Below are 18,618 nucleotides of genomic sequence, written 5' to 3'. Positions count from 1 at the left end.
AATGAAGGTTTTCTCTAGAGGTTATATCTCTTCCCTTAAGGCATGTTTGTTAGCAAAGACACCTATTGGTCATTTAGGTGCCTTTTAGGAAAAGACCCAACCTTTAGAAAAACAAATTGTTTGAATTTTCAAATAAATTACGAAAATTACAACAAGTGGAAGCCTTGCTTTTGAACTGTCCCAAGCAAACGTGTTTAGAATCAAAAATGCATTTCCCAAAACACAAAACTAACAATTTTGACGCTTCTGATCCTACTATGGGTATATGACACTCATGAAGGATTGCAAAAAATATATTAGCAGGTGATCGAAGTAGTACATTATAGATGGGGGAAGCAATTTTCTTTCACTCTTTTTCTTTCAGCTGAACTTCTTGATGCAAAAAATATTTGCAACTGCTCGAGTGCCACTTTAATTGCAATGAAAAATAATAATGAAAGGTTCTAGACCTTATGAGACTTGGTCTATTTCACTTTTAGTCTAAAAAAACTAAGACTTTTGAATCTGCTACTATATAAAAGGAAAACCTCCAACACTTGTGGCACGTATTTTCTTAGACCAAAATACCCCTCCTAAATAGACATGAACCTTCTCAAAAAGCCCTTTCGTGCAACCAATGTAACTTCTCATTGAACTCACCCTTTAAAAACATTACACCCCTTTCTCTCCATTTTTTTTTCTTTAAGGAGAGAGAGCACTGAGAGTAGTGAAGTTGTTCTTCCAACTCAGTCTTTAAAGAGGTGAACCCTCCAGTTTGAAACCATTACTCTAAGAGATTTCGAGAGATCAAACCAACGCAAAAGAAATCGCATGGAACAGAACCAAAAGTTTCCAGTCGACTAATTGGAGCAAAAACCATGCATTAGAAGGTTGTTAACGTAACAGATGCATGCAATAATCATGCAGGAAATATATATTGTTTGATTTAGCGATTTAAGGATTCTTTTTAATATTAAAAATAAAAATTTATGCATTTGATTCGCTTTGTGAAGATGGCACCAAGGTAGAGTGCTTACATCCGAAGAAGTAGAAGGAAGGGAGGAAGAGAGGGATAATAGGTAGTTCATTCCCGATTTCTGGTGGATATTTTAGCTGACGATTGTGGCTACAGAAAAAAGTAGATATTCTTGGAAGAAGTTAGTTATGGCCGTTGGTATCCAACCCAAGTATCGCAATGTTGAATTTCATATAAATTCAAATCTCCTGTTGAGAGGAAAATGGGAAAGATCATCCTGAAAACAAATTAAATTCCATCCAGGAAAAAGAAAAAGAAAAAGCCAAATAAAAAAGGGAAGAATTATGCAAGGTGCTATTCTCTTATGGCTTTTCTTAACTTCTTTTACCTGGACCGTTAATGGAGAAAGAATCCTTGAAGAAAAAGCAGTTGCACCGACCCCTAAAGAAACAGCAGTTGCACCAGGTGGCTCCGCCGGCACTTTCGACGTTATGCGTTATGGCGCTAAAGGAGATGGACGAAGCGACGATACCAACGTAATCAATCCTCAATTCTTAATTCTCATTCTTTTTTTTTTTTTTTCTTTTTTCCGGTTTTGCAGAGAGAGATTATGAACCCTAAATTGTGCAAAGCTTTCATGGCGGCTTGGAAGGAAACATGTCAATCTTCGGGTTCAACTGACACTTTCCATACCAAAAGGAAGCTTCTTAGTTGGTCCCCTTAAATTCAAGGGGCCCCGCAAAACACACGGATCCCTTCGTCCCGATGCAGGTGTATTTCTATAGCAAAAAAAGCATTTCTTTCTTCTCAAAACACATTGGATTGTCCCCTAACATGAGGTTTTTCGATTATCTGTACAGGGTGACTTGAAGGCAATCACGGATTTGAGCAAGTATGATTCGGATGACTGGGTCGAGTTTGGATGGGTGACCGGATTGACATTGACCGGAGGTGGGACTTTTGATGGCCAAGGAGCTGTATCATGGCCTCGCCAATAAATGCCCTAAAAGTCTCAAAGATTGTAAAGTTCTTCCAACAGTAAGTGGATATGGATTCAACTATTTTACTTGCTGGTTTTGTGTAATCTATCGTTAGGGTTTCATTAACAAAGGTAACTTATTTTGTTGCAGAGTGTGAAGTTTGTTAGCATGACCAAAACAATAGTGAAGGGGATAAAGTCTTTAAATAGCAAGTTCTTCCACATTGCTTTGCTCAGCTGCACAGACTTCCAAGGGAGCGATATCACAATCACTGCACCAGGAGACAGCCCTAACACAGATGGAATCCACATAGAACGAAGCAGTGGTGTTAGCATCTCTAATTCTGTAATTGGTACCGGCGATGATTGCATCTCCATCGGACAAGCCAATTCCAATGTCCACATCAATGGTGTCACCTGCGGACCTGGTCACGGCATCAGGTTGGTGCATGAATCGATCTTGATCTTAAATCCTGCTACAAAACCTCAAATTCATTCACGAATTTTGTTGATTTGATTGCTTCTTGTAGTGTTGGAAGCTTGGGGAAATACCCGAAGGAAGGTGATGTGAGAGGGCTTACTGTTGAAAATTGTAAATTAAGTGGAACAACGAATGGAATTAGGATCAAGACATGGCAAAACTCACCTGACGCCAGTGCGGCTTCTAACATGACCTTTGAACACATTGAAATGAAAAGTGTTACTAATCCAATCATCATCGACCAGACATATTGTCCTTACGCCAAATGTGATGAAAAGGTTAGTAGCTAGAAACCCCCAAATTCGTTCATTGCTACAACTTTTTTGCTTCGTTGAGGCGTTTTAACAAACACTTTGGAACATGACAAATGGATTAATATTGCAGGCACCATCAAAAGTTGCGTTGAGTGACGTGTCCTTCAGGCACATTACAGGAACTTCAGCTTCTCCAGTGGCGGTGACATTGGAGTGTAGCCAAGGGGTGCCATGTAAGAATGTGAATCTTGAAGATATTCACTTGGAACCTGCAACAGGAGGAACCGCAACTACGTCAACGTGTCAGCATGTCAATGCCAAATATATTGGAACCCAGATTCCTCCAGCCTGTAAATCCACCTTGTAAACATAGGGTTCGGCTCCTCTCCAGAGGGTGAATATCTCCCCCGGGGGGCCCACTGAAATCTAACATCTTGCCAGGTGGAATATACCGATTCAAGGACTTTTTTACCATAATTTTAATCTATGCCTCCCTTAGCCAATGGAGGGTTAGTAGGATGGCCAGGAACCTGACTTCTCTCGAAAGTGAGAGGTCGTGGGTTCAGCCCTGCCGGTGGCATATGTAATATCTCCATCCCCCAATTTCCCTATGTATAACCAACTAAGAACACTTAGTTGGTTAACAGTTAATTCAATAAATTTTATGATGAAAATACCTTTGTGTCCTTTTGGATTTCGTTTATTTCTTTACTAAGGTTGGGTCCCCTTATAATGTAATATATTATGTGTGGGTCCCAATCAAACTAACAGTATTTGTCGTGATTAAGTATATTCAAATTTCAAACGTGAAGGGACCAAAATGCCCCTTAGGTTATTTAATACATTGTGTTAATATATGGGCTTTTTTTTTTTTTTTTTTTGGGAGGGGGGAGAAAATTAATATATGGTTTTAAAAAGAGATAATTGGTCATTAAGCGTTAATTTTATGGTTAATATATACAATAACACAATGTATTAAATAATATGAGGGCATTTTGGTCCTTCTCCGTTTGAAATTTGAATATACTTAACGGTGGCTAACAATGTTAGTCTAGTTGGGACCCACACGTAATGTATTACGCTAAGGGGACCCAACATTAGTTTGTGGTCCACTAAGGGAACCCACATGTATGAAACACTTTTTTTTTTTTAACCTACCAAAATAAATACGAGGAAAAAAAAAAACTTACCAAACTAAACAAAATCACATCTTTCTTTCATTCTGATTTCTTTTATTTTATCTTTATCCTTATTTTTTTGGTAAGGGTTCTTACTTTTATTCGATCTACCAAACAAATTTACAAAAAGAACAAAAAATAAGAACTTGTCAAAAAATTCCCTCACACTAACGCAAGTGAATGTGCAGTGTGAAGCTTCAAACCTCTGCAACTTAAGGCGGAAGGCCAAGAATCTACTTCAAATCCATTGATTTAGTTCTTCATTTTTTGGTATTAAAGTCTTGGTTTTCAACTTTATCAGAGGTTTTGATCCTCTTCTTGAATCCTTTGTTGAGTTCTAAAGTTCAGCAGCAAGAGCTCTGATCACCATGAAAGAGAATCTGTTATGGGCGACGGTAGAGGCCTAAGTCATTATGGAGATTATTGTCAGAACAGACACCGCAAAATAGCGAATCGGAAAAGAAACAAAAATGAAAACACATAAGGATTTAACGTGGTTCACACATCGATGTGGTATACTACGTCCACGGGCGAAGAATAAGAGTTTTTCCACCTTGTAAATGAAATACAAAATGAGATCTTACAACCAATCGCTAAGAACGGCGTTACAAGAACTCTAATCAAAAGTCTCAAATCTCTCAATAATGTGGTAGGCGAACGTAAGATACATATCTATAGACTCTAATCAGGTAAACGGGTCGGGCCCAAGCCCACCTCTTCCACCACAGATCTCCGCAAACGGGTCATTCATGTCGCCCACTAAAATATATATGTGCGGGTTCATCTTCCAAATCGGGTATAAGAATTCGGGTCAAAGCATAACAATTCTAAAACCAGATTTTTATCAGAGGTTGCAACATCGAACGATTACTATTTACCTTACTTGATATGCTCTGATAAAATTTTAATTCATTTTGTTTTGTGTTGTACATGCTCGAGCGCTTTTGGTTGTCAAAATCCATGAGAAATAAAAATGAGATTTAACAGCAAGGGAAGAGACATTTTTGAACTCTGGGCCTTGACATTGAATAGAAAGTTGACTGCAGAGAACAAGTTCTTCTTTCGCAATTCGCAGGTTTGGTGAGTTTTTTTCCTTCTTATTTATTTGAAGAGCTAAATGATGCATTTAGTGAACAGTGGATTTAAGCAAACAGTTGGTCTTCCTCTTTGGTTTGAGAAGTTGCAGAGGAACGGTTTGTTTTTCACCATTGTTTTCAAACCCTACCATTTTTTGTAGGGAGTTAGTTTGATGATTGGGTTAAATAAAAGAAAGAAACTCGAAATAATACAAGGGTATTTTGGTCACAAAAAATTGTAAAATCAACGGTTTTTGTAAAGTTGTATATAGTTGCTCATTTCTGAAAACCACAGGGGAACCAAATGCAAAAGAAATATATTTTGAACAAAAGGTGACTGGAACAAACTTCAAAATGTCCAAATGAAAATTACTTTTTATCTTATTTTCTTTCCTTGTACCCTAATCAAGAGGTCCAAATTACCTATGCGAGAGAGAGAAATTGTACCAAATGTCCAGATGAAAATTACTTTTATCTTATTTTGAACAAAAGATGACTGGGCTCATTGTCTAGTTATTTTGAACTGATAAGACAGTGACCAACTAATAAAGCTATAACTCTTTTTCTCTGTTAGGAACCCGCGAATCGAATGCAAAATTGTTGATATTAGAGCGATCAATCACACACAATCGAATAGAAACCAAGAAAGAAGGAGACACGGATTTTACCCTGGTTCACCTCAGTGTGAGGCAATGTCCAACATTAGGTTTTTCACTATATTATTTCCCCTGTTTTGCTCAAATTTGAATTATTAGTTTATGTTTGAAACTTCTAATTAGTTTTAGGTCTGGAATCAATATCTTCATTCAACCTTTAAGAATTCTCTACTTTTTGAGACTTTAGCTTACAATTGGAGATGGTGCCCCAACCTTCAAGAAGTCTATGTTCATTGAAATGACCTCGCCTTCTTCCTTCAAACCTGCCTTCACCATGTCCAGTTGGGCAGCTTGGAACCTCCTCACAATGTCTATGCTTTTCAATAAGTTCTCCATGGAACCGTTGTCGTAAAGTTTTGACCCCAGTGGCTTTGATCACTAACCACCATGGACATCTCTCCGCAAAGAAAACACGATAATTTTCATTGGGTGATGCAATCCCTTCAGAGTTTCAAATCAAGGGTTTGCAATTCAAGGCCGATGGATTTGGCATGAGAGTGAATGAAATATGTAGCAGCATAGTATTCAGGGCAAGGTATTGTTGGAAACTGGAGATTATCTCCGTTGAATCATCTGGTAACGAAACAACTACTGTCGATATGAATAAGAAGAAGAGCATAATGGAAATTCTCTCCATTTTTTTTTCTTTCAGGAGAGAGAGCACTGAGAGTAGAGAAGTTGTTCTTCCAGCTCAGTCTTTAAAGAGGTGAACTCTCCAGTTTGAAACCATTGCTCTAAAAGATTTCGAGAGATCAAACCAACGCAAAAGAAATCGCATGGAACAGAACCAAAAGTTTCCAGTCGACTAATTGGAGCAAAAACCATGCATTAGAAGGTTGTTAAAGTAAAAGATGCATGCAATAATCATGCAGGAAATATATGTTGTTTGATTTAGCGATTTAAGGATTCTTTTTAATATTAAAAATAAAAATTTATGCATTTGATTTGCTTTGTGAAGATGTCACCAAGGTAGAGTGCTTACATCCGAAGAAGTAGAAGGAAGGGAGGAAGAGAGGGATAATAGGTAGTTCATTCCCGATTTCTGGTGGATATTTTAGCTGACGATTGTGGCTACAGAAAAAAGTAGATATTCTTGGAAGAAGTTAGTTATGGCCGTTGGTATCCAACCCAAGTATCACAATGTTGAATTTCATATAAATTCAAATCTCCTGTTGAGAGGAAAATGGGAAAGATCATCCTGAAAACAAATTAAATTCTATCCAGGAAAAAGAAAAAGAAAAGGCCAAATAAAAAAGGGAAGAATTATGCAAGGTGCTATTCTCTTATGGCTTTTCTTAACTTCTTTTACCTGGACCGTTAATGGAGAAAGAATCCTTGAAGAAAAAGCAGTTGCACCGACCCCTAAAGAAACAGCAGCTGCACCAGGTGGCTCCGCCGGCACTTTCGACGTTATGCGTTATGGCGCTAAAGGAGATGGACGAAGCGACGATACCAACGTAATCAATCCTCAATTCTTAATTCTCATTCTTTTTTTCTTTTTTTTCTGGTTTGCAGAGAGAGATTATGAACCCTAAATTGTGCAGGCTTTCATGGCGGCTTGGAAGGAAACATGTCAATCTTCAGGTTCAGCGACACTTTCCATACCAAAAGGAAGCTTCTTAGTTGGTCCCCTTAAATTCAAGGGGCCCTGCAAAAACACCGGATCCCTTACTGTCCTGATGCAGGTGTATTTCTATAGCAAAAAAAGCATTTCTTTCTTCTCAAAACACATTGGATTGTCCCCTAACATGAGGTTTTTCGATTATCTGTACAGGGTGACTTGAAGGCAATCACGGATTTGAGCAAGTATGATTCGGATGACTGGATCGAGTTTGGATGGGTGACCGGATTGACATTGACCGGAGGTGGGACTTTTGATGGCCAAGGAGCTGTATCATGGCCTGCCAATAAATGCCCTAAAAGTCTCAAAGATTGTAAAGTTCTTCCAACAGTAAGTGGATATGGATTCAACTATTTTACTTGCTGGTTTTGTGTAATCTATCGTTAGGGTTTCATTAACAAAGGTAACTTATTTTGTTGCAGAGTGTGAAGTTTGTTAGCATGACCAAAACAATAGTGAAGGGGATAAAGTCTTTAAATAGCAAGTTCTTCCACATTGCTTTGCTCAGCTGCACAGACTTCCAAGGGAGCGATATCACAATCACTGCACCAGGAGACAGCCCTAACACAGATGGAATCCACATAGAACGAAGCAGTGGTGTTAGCATCTCTAATTCTGTAATTGGTACCGGCGATGATTGCATCTCCATCGGACAAGCCAATTCCAATGTCCACATCAATGGTGTCACCTGCGGACCTGGTCACGGCATCAGGTTGGTGCATGAATCGATCTTGATCTTAAATCCTCGCTACAAAACCTCAAATTCATTCACGAATTTTGTTGATTTGATTGCTTCTTGTAGTGTTGGAAGCTTGGGGAAATACCCGAAGGAAGGTGATGTGAGAGGGCTTACTGTTGAAAATTGTAAATTAAGTGGAACAACGAATGGAATTAGGATCAAGACATGGCAAAACTCACCTGACGCCAGTGCGGCTTCTAACATGACCTTTGAACACATTGAAATGAAAAGTGTTACTAATCCAATCATCATCGACCAGACATATTGTCCTTACGCCAAATGTGATGAAAAGGTTAGTAGCTAGAAACCACCAAATTCGTTCATTGCTGCAACTTTTTTGCTTCGTTGAGGCGTTTTAACAAACACTTTGGAACATGACAAATGGATTAATATTGCAGGCACCATCAAAAGTTGCGTTGAGTGACGTGTCCTTCAGGCACATTACAGGAACTTCAGCTTCTCCAGTGGCGGTGACATTGGAGTGTAGCCAAGGGGTGCCATGTAAGAATGTGAATCTTGAAGATATTCACTTGGAACCTGCAACAGGAGGAACCGCAACTACGTCAACGTGTCAGCATGTCAATGCCAAATATATTGGAACCCAGATTCCTCCAGCCTGTAAATCCACCCTGTAAACATAGGGTTTGGCTCCTCTCCAGAGGGTGAATATCTCCCCCGGGGGCCCCACTGAAATCTAACATCTTGTCAGGTGGAATATACCGATTCAAGGATTCTTTTTACCATAATTTTAATCTATGCCCCCCCTTAGCCAATGGAGGGTTAGTAGGATGGCCAGGAACCTAACTTCTCTCGAATGTGAGAGGTCGTGGGATCAACCCTGCCGGCGGCATATGTAATATCTCCGTCCCCCAACTTCCCTATGTATAACCAACTAAGAACACTCAGTTGGTTAACAGTTAATTCAATAAATTTTATGATGAAAATACCTTTGTGTCCTTTTGGATTTCGTTTATTTCTTTACTAATGTTGGGTCCCCTTAATGTAATATATTATGTGTGGGTCCCAGTCAGACTAACAGTATTTTTTGTTATTAAGTATATTCAAATTTCAAATGTAACGGGACCAAAATGTCCCTTAGGTTATTTAATACATTGTGTTAACATTTTTTTTTTGGGGGGAGAAAATTAATATATGGTTTTAAAAAGAGATAATTGGTCATTAAGCGTTAATTATATGGTTAATATATATAATAACACAATGTATTAAATAATATGAGGGCATTTTGGTCCTTCTCCGTTTGAAATTTGAATATACTTAACGGCGGCTAACAATGTTTGTCTAGTTGGGACCCACACGTAATGTATTACGCTAAGGGGACCCAACATTAGTTTGTGATCCTATGAAACTCTTTTTTTTTTTTACCTACCAAAATAAATACTACCAAATCAAAATAAAATACGAGGAAAAAAAAACTTACCAAACTAAACAGAATCGCATCTTTCTTTCGTTCTGATTTCTTTTATTTTGACTTTATCCTTATTTTTTGGCAAGGGTTCTTACTTTTATTCGATCTGCCAAACAAATTTACAAAAAGAACAAAAAATAAGAACTTACCAAAAAATTCCCTCACAAAAACGCAAGTGAATGTGCAACTTAAGGCGGAAGGCCAAGAATCTACTTCAAATCCATTGATTTAGTTCTTCATGTTTTGGTATTAAAGTCTTGGTTTTCAACTTGATCAAATGTTTTGATCCTCTGCTTGAATCCTTTGTTGAGTTCTAAAGTTCGATTTGGGAGCAATGGTGGCAGCAAGAGCTCTGATCACCATGAATGAGAATCTGTTATGGGCGACGGTAGAGGCCTAAGTCATTATGGAGAATATTGTCAGAACAAACACCGCGAAATAGCGAATCAGAAAAGAAACAAAAATGAAAACATATAGGGATTTAACGTGGTTCACACACCGATGTGGTATACTACGTCCACAGGCAAAGAATAAGAGTTTTTCCACCTTGTAGATGAAAAACAAAATGAAATCTTACAATGAATCACCAAGAACGGCATTACAAGAATTATCACCAAAAACCCTCGAATCTCTCAATAATGTGATAGGCGAACATAAGATACATATCTATAGACTCTAATCAATTAAACGGGTTGATCCATCAGGTCGGGTCCAAGCTCATCTCTTCCACCACAGATCTCCGCAAACGGGTCTTTAAGTCACCCACCAAAATATATCAATGTGGGTCCATATTTCAATTCAGATACAAGAATTCGGGTCAAAACATAACAATTCTAAGACCATAAATTCTTATTAGAGAATGTACCATCGAAGGATTACTATTTACCTGAACTTGTTTTGTTCTGAAAAAAATTTAATTCATTTTGTTTTGTGTTGTAAATGCACGAGCGCTTTTGGTTGTCAAAATCCATTAGCAGCAAGGGATGGGACATTTTTAAACTCTAATCATAGACATTGCACAAAATCATTAAATATAGTAATGTTGAATGCAGAGAACAAATTCTTTCACAAGTCTCAAGTTTGGTGAGTTTTTTACTTCTTATTTATTTGAAGAGCTGAATGATGGATTTATGCAGACAGTTGCTCTTCCTCTTTGGTTTGAGAAGTTGCAAAGGAACGGTTTGTTTTTCACCTTTGTTTCCAAACTCTACCGTTTTTTGCAGAGAGTTAGTTTGATGATTGGGTTAAATAAAAGAAAGAAATTCAAAAAAACACTACGATATTTTTGTCAAAAATTTTGTATATAGTTGGTCATTTCTTCAAACCACAGGGGCACTTACAAAAGAAAACTATTTTGAACAAAAGGTGACTAGAGCGAACTTCAAAAGGTCCAGATAAAAATTGCTTTTTGTCTAATTTTCTTTTCTTGTACCCTAATCAAGAGGTCCAATTTACAAATGCGAGAGAGAGAAATTGTATGATTATATCAAATGATTAAGTCACTTAGTAATAAAAATAAATTAAATTTGAATAAAAAACATCTTTGACTACCTTGAGAAAAAAAAATAAGAGTCAATGGAAGCGTGCATAAGCATTGTCCTAGGTGATATTTCTTGTTTTAGATAACTAAATTGTTACTCTTGAACAAAAGGAAGGAAGAGAACAAAAAATTCTTTTCTTAGAACAGAAGACACAAGTTACCAAGAAAGTTTCAACGAAAATACACCCTTCTTCATCATTTTCGTATCTTCTTGGAATCAAATCGAATATTCTTCGGTCTCAAAAAATTAAAAACTACAGTCCACTAATAATATTTGAATCTCTCTCTGAATAATAAATCAATCTTATTGATTCGTCATATGAAACAAAAAATGTGGGCCATCCTCAGAACCCTTTAAGCTTCATAAAATATTAATCCAAATTTTTTTTCTAAAAAGTATCTTAAACCTAGAAATTCCAAAAAAAAATTGCTTAGGTCAACTTTGTCTCTATCACATCAACATAAATGTCCCTGTGTTTCTAAGTATCAAATACATTAATAGGTGGTGTAGTTGATATGTACTTTCCACCCAAAAAAAAACTATTGATGTGTACTTAAACCCTCATAGTTTTTTTTTTTGGTAGAAAACCCTCAGAGGTCAATGGAGGCATAGCAACACATTCAGTCTTTTTCTTTCCTGATAATACATGCATTGAATTTAAGCTATTTAAAACATCTTTGACAAAGAAATTCAAACTAAAGCATCAAAGCATTAAAGTTTTTCAAACAAAGATATTTTGGAATGCATTAAATTATTTCTTGTTAATTCACATTTAAATTCGAATTCAAATTATTCTTTCCAATATTTTCATATTAATTTATCATTAATTTGTATTTCGTCTCATGAATTTGGATTTTGAATTTCAAAGGTGACTTTACTTTTCGTTAACTCAAAAATTCATTCTAAATTTTCTTTAATTGTTATTGCTTTGTAACAAAAAAATTTATTGAGCTTTGTAACAATTAATGTACAGTAAAAACACCGCAACAAATTATCAAAAGGTTGCTCAATTGACAATCAATCAATGCCTCTATGTGAAGATGCCATGGATTTGAATCTTCTTGATGGTATATTTAAATTATATATAAAAGTTACATAGTAAATATAGTAAAAAAATTATGTGTATGATGTGTCCAAAAATTGTTTAATTCTCAATATATACCTGGAAAACAAGATTAAAAGTGTGCAAACTCCATAGTCAAGAAACCACCTCTGAAAGTTGAGTCAATAATTGATCACCAAAAAGCTTTGAGTAGTTGCAGAGTTTAACTGAATAATGATAATGGAGGGAAACAATTCAATTACTTCTACTTTGTGCGACTATTTAATTTATATAGGGTTTAATTACCTTTTATTCTTGATCGTTAGATTTATTCATAGTTCTCCTTTGTAGCTGTCCGATCTTAGGATTTTTCCCTTTCTATATGAATTGGTTGTAATTTCTATGCATAGCATGATCGCATATTCTGAATTTAACAAGGGCACACCTCTTTCTATAACTGTCGAGTTTCTTCACATTTACATTACTCTTTGGTTCAGGTCTTGAACCGGTCCCAACTAGAATCCCTGACCCAATCACGATCGACCAATTTGCTGTTATTTTATCCTTTATCAGTGTAAAACATAAGTAGTTAGACCTCCGATTAAGGGTGTCAATCGGTAGGGTTTTGGTGCGCTACCAACTTTGAATATCGAAAACCAGAACTATACCATGCCAAATTTACACCGTACGGTATGGTTTATGTATTTTCAACAACGGTTCGATATGGTTTCAGTATTAAATCAGTGCGAAAAAATGGTTTAAACACGGTATCTAATGCGGTACAATTTTAGTACGAACAAATCCATAGCACTTTTGTTATTAGTTCATTAAGATCCTAATGAAATGAGAATCTAAGAAGAGGAGTGAATGACGAAACGAAAAACTAAATCAGGAAATTAGGAATAGAGTAAAGGTAAAGTTTTTTAATTGTAAAATTATATTTATATTCCTTAATTTGGTACGGTACCAAATCGGTACGGTTTTGGTACATACTGGTAGTATGAGTACCTAAAATCAAAACCGTATCGAAGAAGTTTGGTTTCGGTATGTATCATACCAAATTTTGAACGATACGATTTTAGACAGTATGGTTTGGTACGGATAAACGATTTCAATACACAATTCACAATTCACAATTGACCCCTTACTTCGGATTAAATATAATTTTCATTTTATTTATTCTCAAGAAACAAACCAAACCTCTTTTATTAGGGATTTCATGAGCAAAGTAAATGTGGGCCCCACAAGTGGAATTGAAAGGGAACGTGCATCGAAATTGTAAGAGAAAGTGAGATGCAACCCCTTGGTTTCTGGGCCTGCCCTGTTGGCCACTTGTTGAGAACTTGAGATGACTCTTCACATATTAACAATTCTAATAATAAAATCTCACTACCAACCAAAAACAAGTAGAGGAAAATTCTAAGATCCCAGTGCTGTCATGGAACGTTGACGTTTGACAATTCCATAACCAGCTAATCTTGTCTAGATTGATTTCGTCGTCTACTACTTATAATCTTCTCCATCTACCTTCCTTATACGTATCAAAACACGACAGGTGTTGCACAAAACTAGCTATATCGTTATCTTCTTTGGATGGACACTATGTGGATTTCATTAAATTTCAGCGCATAAAAGAATGATTCGATTCAAATTAAGAAAAAACTTGGTTTATTTCATTACGGGTCATGCTTCAGTGCTATGCGATACTTGTACAATATTGAGCTGTCTGTGATCGAGATTTAAAGTGGTGATCGAGATTGAATCTGGACCACCCGTTTTGTTTTGATAAAAAAAAATCGAAATAAGTCGAAACAAAATTTAATCTCGACCACCAAAATTGATCCCGATCGTAGGCAGCTCAGTGCATCACATTAATTGCACAGCACTGAAGCCAAACATTTACATTACACCGATAGAGTCTAGATCACCTGTCGTTCGGAGGAGAACAATATGCACACAATAAGGATGTGACCTACCCATGAGTATTGACAAAAAAAAATCAAAAATAGACCTCCAGTGGGTCACAAGTGAGTTTTACCCTTTATTGTGATTGATAAAGGTTAGGAGAGCACACTCTTCTACCCTGACGGGGAGGTGATCCAAACTCTCTCTCTCTCGCTTCTGGTTTGAGCCTACTCACCTTGACTTACCATCAGATCCATCTCCCTCTTGCGTCTGGTTTGGCCCTACTCGCCTTGACTTACCAACAAACTGTAGAGTGGTGGAAGTCTTCTTACACTCTTCTCTGTCCTTTGCATATATATTAATGTGAGAGTTTCAAAGGGGGGATAGAGAGAGAGAGAGAGAGAGGAAGAAAGAGCAAATCCGACGAAGGTGAGAGAAGCTGAGAAGAATGGGGTTGAAGGTGTTATCAGCCCTTGACACAGCAAAAACTCAGTATTACCATTTCAAGGCAATCATCATCGGAGGAATGGGTCTATTCACCGACGCTTATGATCTTTTCTGCATTTCTCCGGTCATGAGACTCATCGGCCGTCTCTATTACACCGACCACACGATGAACCATCCCACGGTCGGCGTTACTCCTCCTTCTGTCGTCTCCATCACCGTCGGTATCGCACTTCTCGGCACCGTCATCGGTCAACTCGTTTTCGGTTGGTTGGGTGACCGGTCGGGCCGGAGACGGGTTTACGGTCTAGCACTTCTGCTGATGGTGTCGAGCTCAATAGGGAGTGGTTTCTCAATCTGCCGTACAAGAAAATGTGTTCTAACGAGTCTGTGCTTCTTCCGATTCTGGCTCGGCGTGGGAATCGGCGGAGATTACCCTCTCTCCGCCACCATTATGTCGGAATTCGCTAATAAGGCCACGCGCGGCTCGTTTATCGCCGGCGTTTTCTCGATGCAAGGGTTTGGGATTCTATTCAGCTCCGCCGTCACCATGATTATTTGTGCCATCTTCAATCGGGTTTCCGGTTGTCCTGAACAGGGTAACCCGACCCCGGATGAAGCGGATCTCGCCTGGCGTTTGATTATGATGCTCGGAGCTATACCCGCTGCGATGACTTATTATTGGCGGGTCATGATGCCCGAAACTGCCAGGTACGTGTGATCGATCTATAAGGAATCTTTCTTTCTAGCCATTCGATTTGCTGACTTTACACATCACGGTCTCACTTGCCACAAGGATTACCCTAATCTAGACCTCTTAAGAATTTTTTCAATCCACATGATTCAATTTTTGACATATGTCTAATCTCAGAACAATAGATAAATTCTATTTTAACTAATTTACTTAAAAAAATATATTGGTTTGAGATTTCAAATATGTCAATAATCAAACCGTGTAGATTAGAAAATTTTTATCTCCATGCAAATAGGGTTCCAACTTGAATACTGTACATTTAATGCGCAACATGTATTCTCGACCGTCCATTTCAAAGTTTTTGTAAACTGAAATGGACGGTTAAGATTTGATCTTGACCGTTAACAGCATAGTGTAAATGTGCAACACTGAAACTCAACCCTGCAAATAATGGAAGATCATGTAGATTATGGACAATGAGGTTTACTTGCAAATGTGCATGCAGATACACAGCCTTGGTGGAACAAAACATTCGTCAAGCTGTGAAAGACATGGAGAAGGTGTTGGACGTTCCCATGAATGAGATCAAAGAAGATGGAGATGATGATGAGTATCTACAAGAGACACCATCTTATGGGCTTTTCTCTAAGAGATTCCTTCAACTTCATGGTCGAGATCTCTTTGGTTGTGCCATTTCATGGTTTCTCATAGACATTGTTTTCTACAGCAGCAATCTCTTCCAGTCTCATATTTACGATAAATATCTCCCTGAACCCACCACAGTCAATGCTTACCAAGATGCACTGTCTCTTGCAAAGTTTCAGGCGATTATCGCGATCTGTTCGACGATCCCTGGCTACTGGTTCACTGTCGCCTTCATCGATCGAATTGGTAGAGCCAAGATACAGATGGTGGGTTTCTTCTTTGTGGGTCTCTGCTTGTTTGCTACAGGAATCCCTTACTATATGTACTGGGAAGGTCACAACAATGTTGGGTTTTTGATACTCTATGGTTTAACCTTCTTCTTCTCTAATTTTGGGCCAAACACAACTACTTTCATTGTTCCTGCTGAACTATTTCCTGCAAGATTTAGATCTACTTGTCATGGAATATCAGGTGCATCAGGTAAGGTTGGAGCCATTATTGGATCAATTGGGTTTTTATGGGCTTCACAGAATATCCACAGGAGAGAAGTAGCTCATGGGTATCACAAAGGGATTGGAATGATGACATCTTTGGTGCTTCTTGGTGTTACTTGCTGGGTTGGTATGATGTTTACCTTCTTCTTCACTCGTGAAACTATGGGAAGATCATTAGAGGAGAATGAGAAGGAAGAAGAGAATGATGGTGCCAGAAGCTTGTATAGATCTCTAACCATTAATTGTACCCAGAATTCTCCTTCAGCTATCAGTATAGTTGATGTTTTATAGTAGTAAAGTGTAAAAAGAAGGAAAAGCTAAACCAAACCCATCTCATCTCTTGTTTCTTGTATTAGTAGATCGAGTTAGAGGATGGTCAGCACAGGAGTCATGGAAATAGATTTTTTTTCCCCCTTTCTTTCTTTCTCTCAATCTCAACCGTGTAAACCATTGTATATAAAGTGATTAAATAGTTTTGAAATCTTTTCATTGCTCTTACTTCTTTGCCTGATATGAGATCCTCTCAACTAATAATAGAAACAGCTAGTTAAATTCAAATCAGCTGAGGTGGGTTGGGCTTACTTTTCAATGGCACTCACAAGCCCATAGAACTTGAATACTTGCAACCCATTACCATTTGGGCTTTTGGGCTGCCAATGAGTTGCATTTGCAGCCCATGAGTGGCACTTACAATCCATTATCGTTTGACATTTTTTTATTGCGAAAACTTTAGGAACACCCCCAGATAATTGATAAATTCGCAAAAAATAGACATTTCAAGACTATGCCAAATTGGCAATGACCCCAAATGTCTCTTAAATTTGTGCAATAGTATACTTTGTTAGTAGATTATGTTAATCTACGCTAAATAATTTCATAATTCTTAAATTGCGCTTAATCTTTTGTGACTTTACGATGTTGCCCTTGGTAAAATAGAATCCTAAATGTTATTTTTTTTCTCTTCATCCTTGAGTTTCTTCTTCTTCTTCTTCTTCTTCTTCTTCTTCTTCTTCTTCTTCTTCTTCTTCCATTCTTTAATATGCTATAAGATGTAGAATAATCCAACTAAAGGGTATATTCGTCATTTTCTCTAACCAACTAACGGTTTTAAAGGAAAAGTTGGCAATTGCTAATTTGACATAGTTCTGAATGTCTATACTTTTCACCAATTATCTTGGAATGTTTCTAAAAAAAATTCTCTTCATTTTATTTTGTCTTGCATGACAACCATTATTTTCCATTGGGTTTCATTTTGTTTAAAATTTGATTTTAGTTGATAACCTCAATTATTGATCTGGTTATACTGAATTATTGATGACATTACAAGATTCATATTTTTTTCAATTTATGGCAAAAAAATAGACCGACATGTCAATCAAACTAAATAGAAAGGAACACATGTTCAATCACCGTCGCGTGTCACGCGTTAGTTCAAGAGAAGTGATCAACATTCTCATTAGCCCTAGAGAAAGTATCAAAATCAATTATTGTTTTGTGTCATTTTCACATGATATATCTAACCTAACCAGAATCAATAAAGATGTGGTGAAGAGTGCAAATGAAGTCAAAATTAAGCTACAAGGGAGAAATAAGTGATGGAAAATTAAGATACGAGTGATTTTTCATCCCGAGACCATTGATTGAGGTGTGCCTAAGCTGGCCTAATACCTTAGTTCTAGAAAAATAAAAAGGCTTATTACATTTCAAAGTTTTTGCTTCCTACCCACACAATTAGTCCTAGAGAAAATAACAAAATCAATTATCGTTTTGTGTCATTTTCACTTGACATGTTCATACGAATAAAGATGTGGTGACGAGTGCAAAAGCCAACATTAAATGGAGCCAAACCTAGGTGTGCGTAAGTTAGTCTAGATACCTTACACCTAAAAAAGGAAAAGGGCTCGTCCACACTTCTAAAATCTTTTTCTCTTCCATTAAAAGGAAATCTAGATTGCGATTGAGGAGAAGCAACAACGGGTCTCACTGTATTATTTACAAGAGAAAGAGAAGAAAAAGTATAAAGTGAAAAAAATAGAAGCGGTTACTTTCCATGTATATATCGTCCATTCTACATCAATCTCTTGTATGATTGTATTCCACATTATTATGTAAAATGACAACTAATGTGAAAACTACATCTTTGGCATACGTTCAATCATGGTTTTTAAGTATCGATATTGCATCATTTGTTTAGGTCAATACTACATCAATTATTTGTTAGGATATAAACAACGAACGTAAAAAAAAATCCACTCTCTAAGAAATATCAAAAGTCGATATGTTTGATTTATCGATTCCCGACAATTCTAAATCTGGTACTCGATCAATCTCAACATTGACAATAACCATTTTGATACCAATCCCTAAACTGTGTTTGCCGACTTCTAATAAATGAGTTCGATATTTCTGAATGATATATATATATATAATAATCTTCACCCCCTTTTCACAGTAAGTTGATAGAAATTAAATACCCTCTTAAAAATAA

At 37.1% G+C, this 18,618-nt stretch overlaps 2 protein-coding genes and 1 pseudogene across 2 annotated transcripts; all 3 read left to right on the top strand.

Moving 5' to 3' along the window:
* Positions 1 to 1,299: 1,299 nt before the first annotated feature.
* On the top strand, positions 1,300 to 3,036 carry LOC149015019 (exopolygalacturonase-like; annotated as a pseudogene).
* A 3,808-nt stretch (positions 3,037 to 6,844) lies between these two features.
* Positions 6,845 to 8,574, top strand: LOC149015018 (exopolygalacturonase-like). Its single transcript, XM_089155413.1, has 6 exons — positions 6,845 to 7,036; positions 7,124 to 7,264; positions 7,354 to 7,530; positions 7,623 to 7,912; positions 8,003 to 8,231; positions 8,338 to 8,574. The coding sequence occupies exons 1-6, from the start codon at positions 6,845 to 6,847 to the stop codon at positions 8,572 to 8,574; spliced, it is 1,266 nt and encodes a 421-aa protein (XP_089011539.1).
* A 5,520-nt stretch (positions 8,575 to 14,094) lies between these two features.
* Positions 14,095 to 16,610, top strand: LOC149015017 (putative inorganic phosphate transporter 1-8). The gene is made up of 2 exons (XM_089157217.1): positions 14,095 to 15,008; positions 15,497 to 16,610. Exons 1-2 carry the CDS (start codon positions 14,302 to 14,304, stop codon positions 16,419 to 16,421), a joined length of 1,632 nt encoding a protein of 543 aa, XP_089013343.1. The 5' UTR covers positions 14,095 to 14,301; the 3' UTR covers positions 16,422 to 16,610.
* The last annotated feature ends 2,008 nt before the right edge of the window (positions 16,611 to 18,618 follow it).

Source organism: Hakea prostrata, chromosome 5, assembly GCF_041222555.1.
Source record: "Hakea prostrata isolate BN-2017 chromosome 5, UWA_Hpros_2, whole genome shotgun sequence".
Lineage (NCBI taxonomy): Eukaryota > Viridiplantae > Streptophyta > Magnoliopsida > Proteales > Proteaceae > Hakea > Hakea prostrata.
The sequence above is the reverse complement of the archived record's forward strand: the minus strand, read 5'-3'. Positions and strand labels throughout refer to the sequence as shown.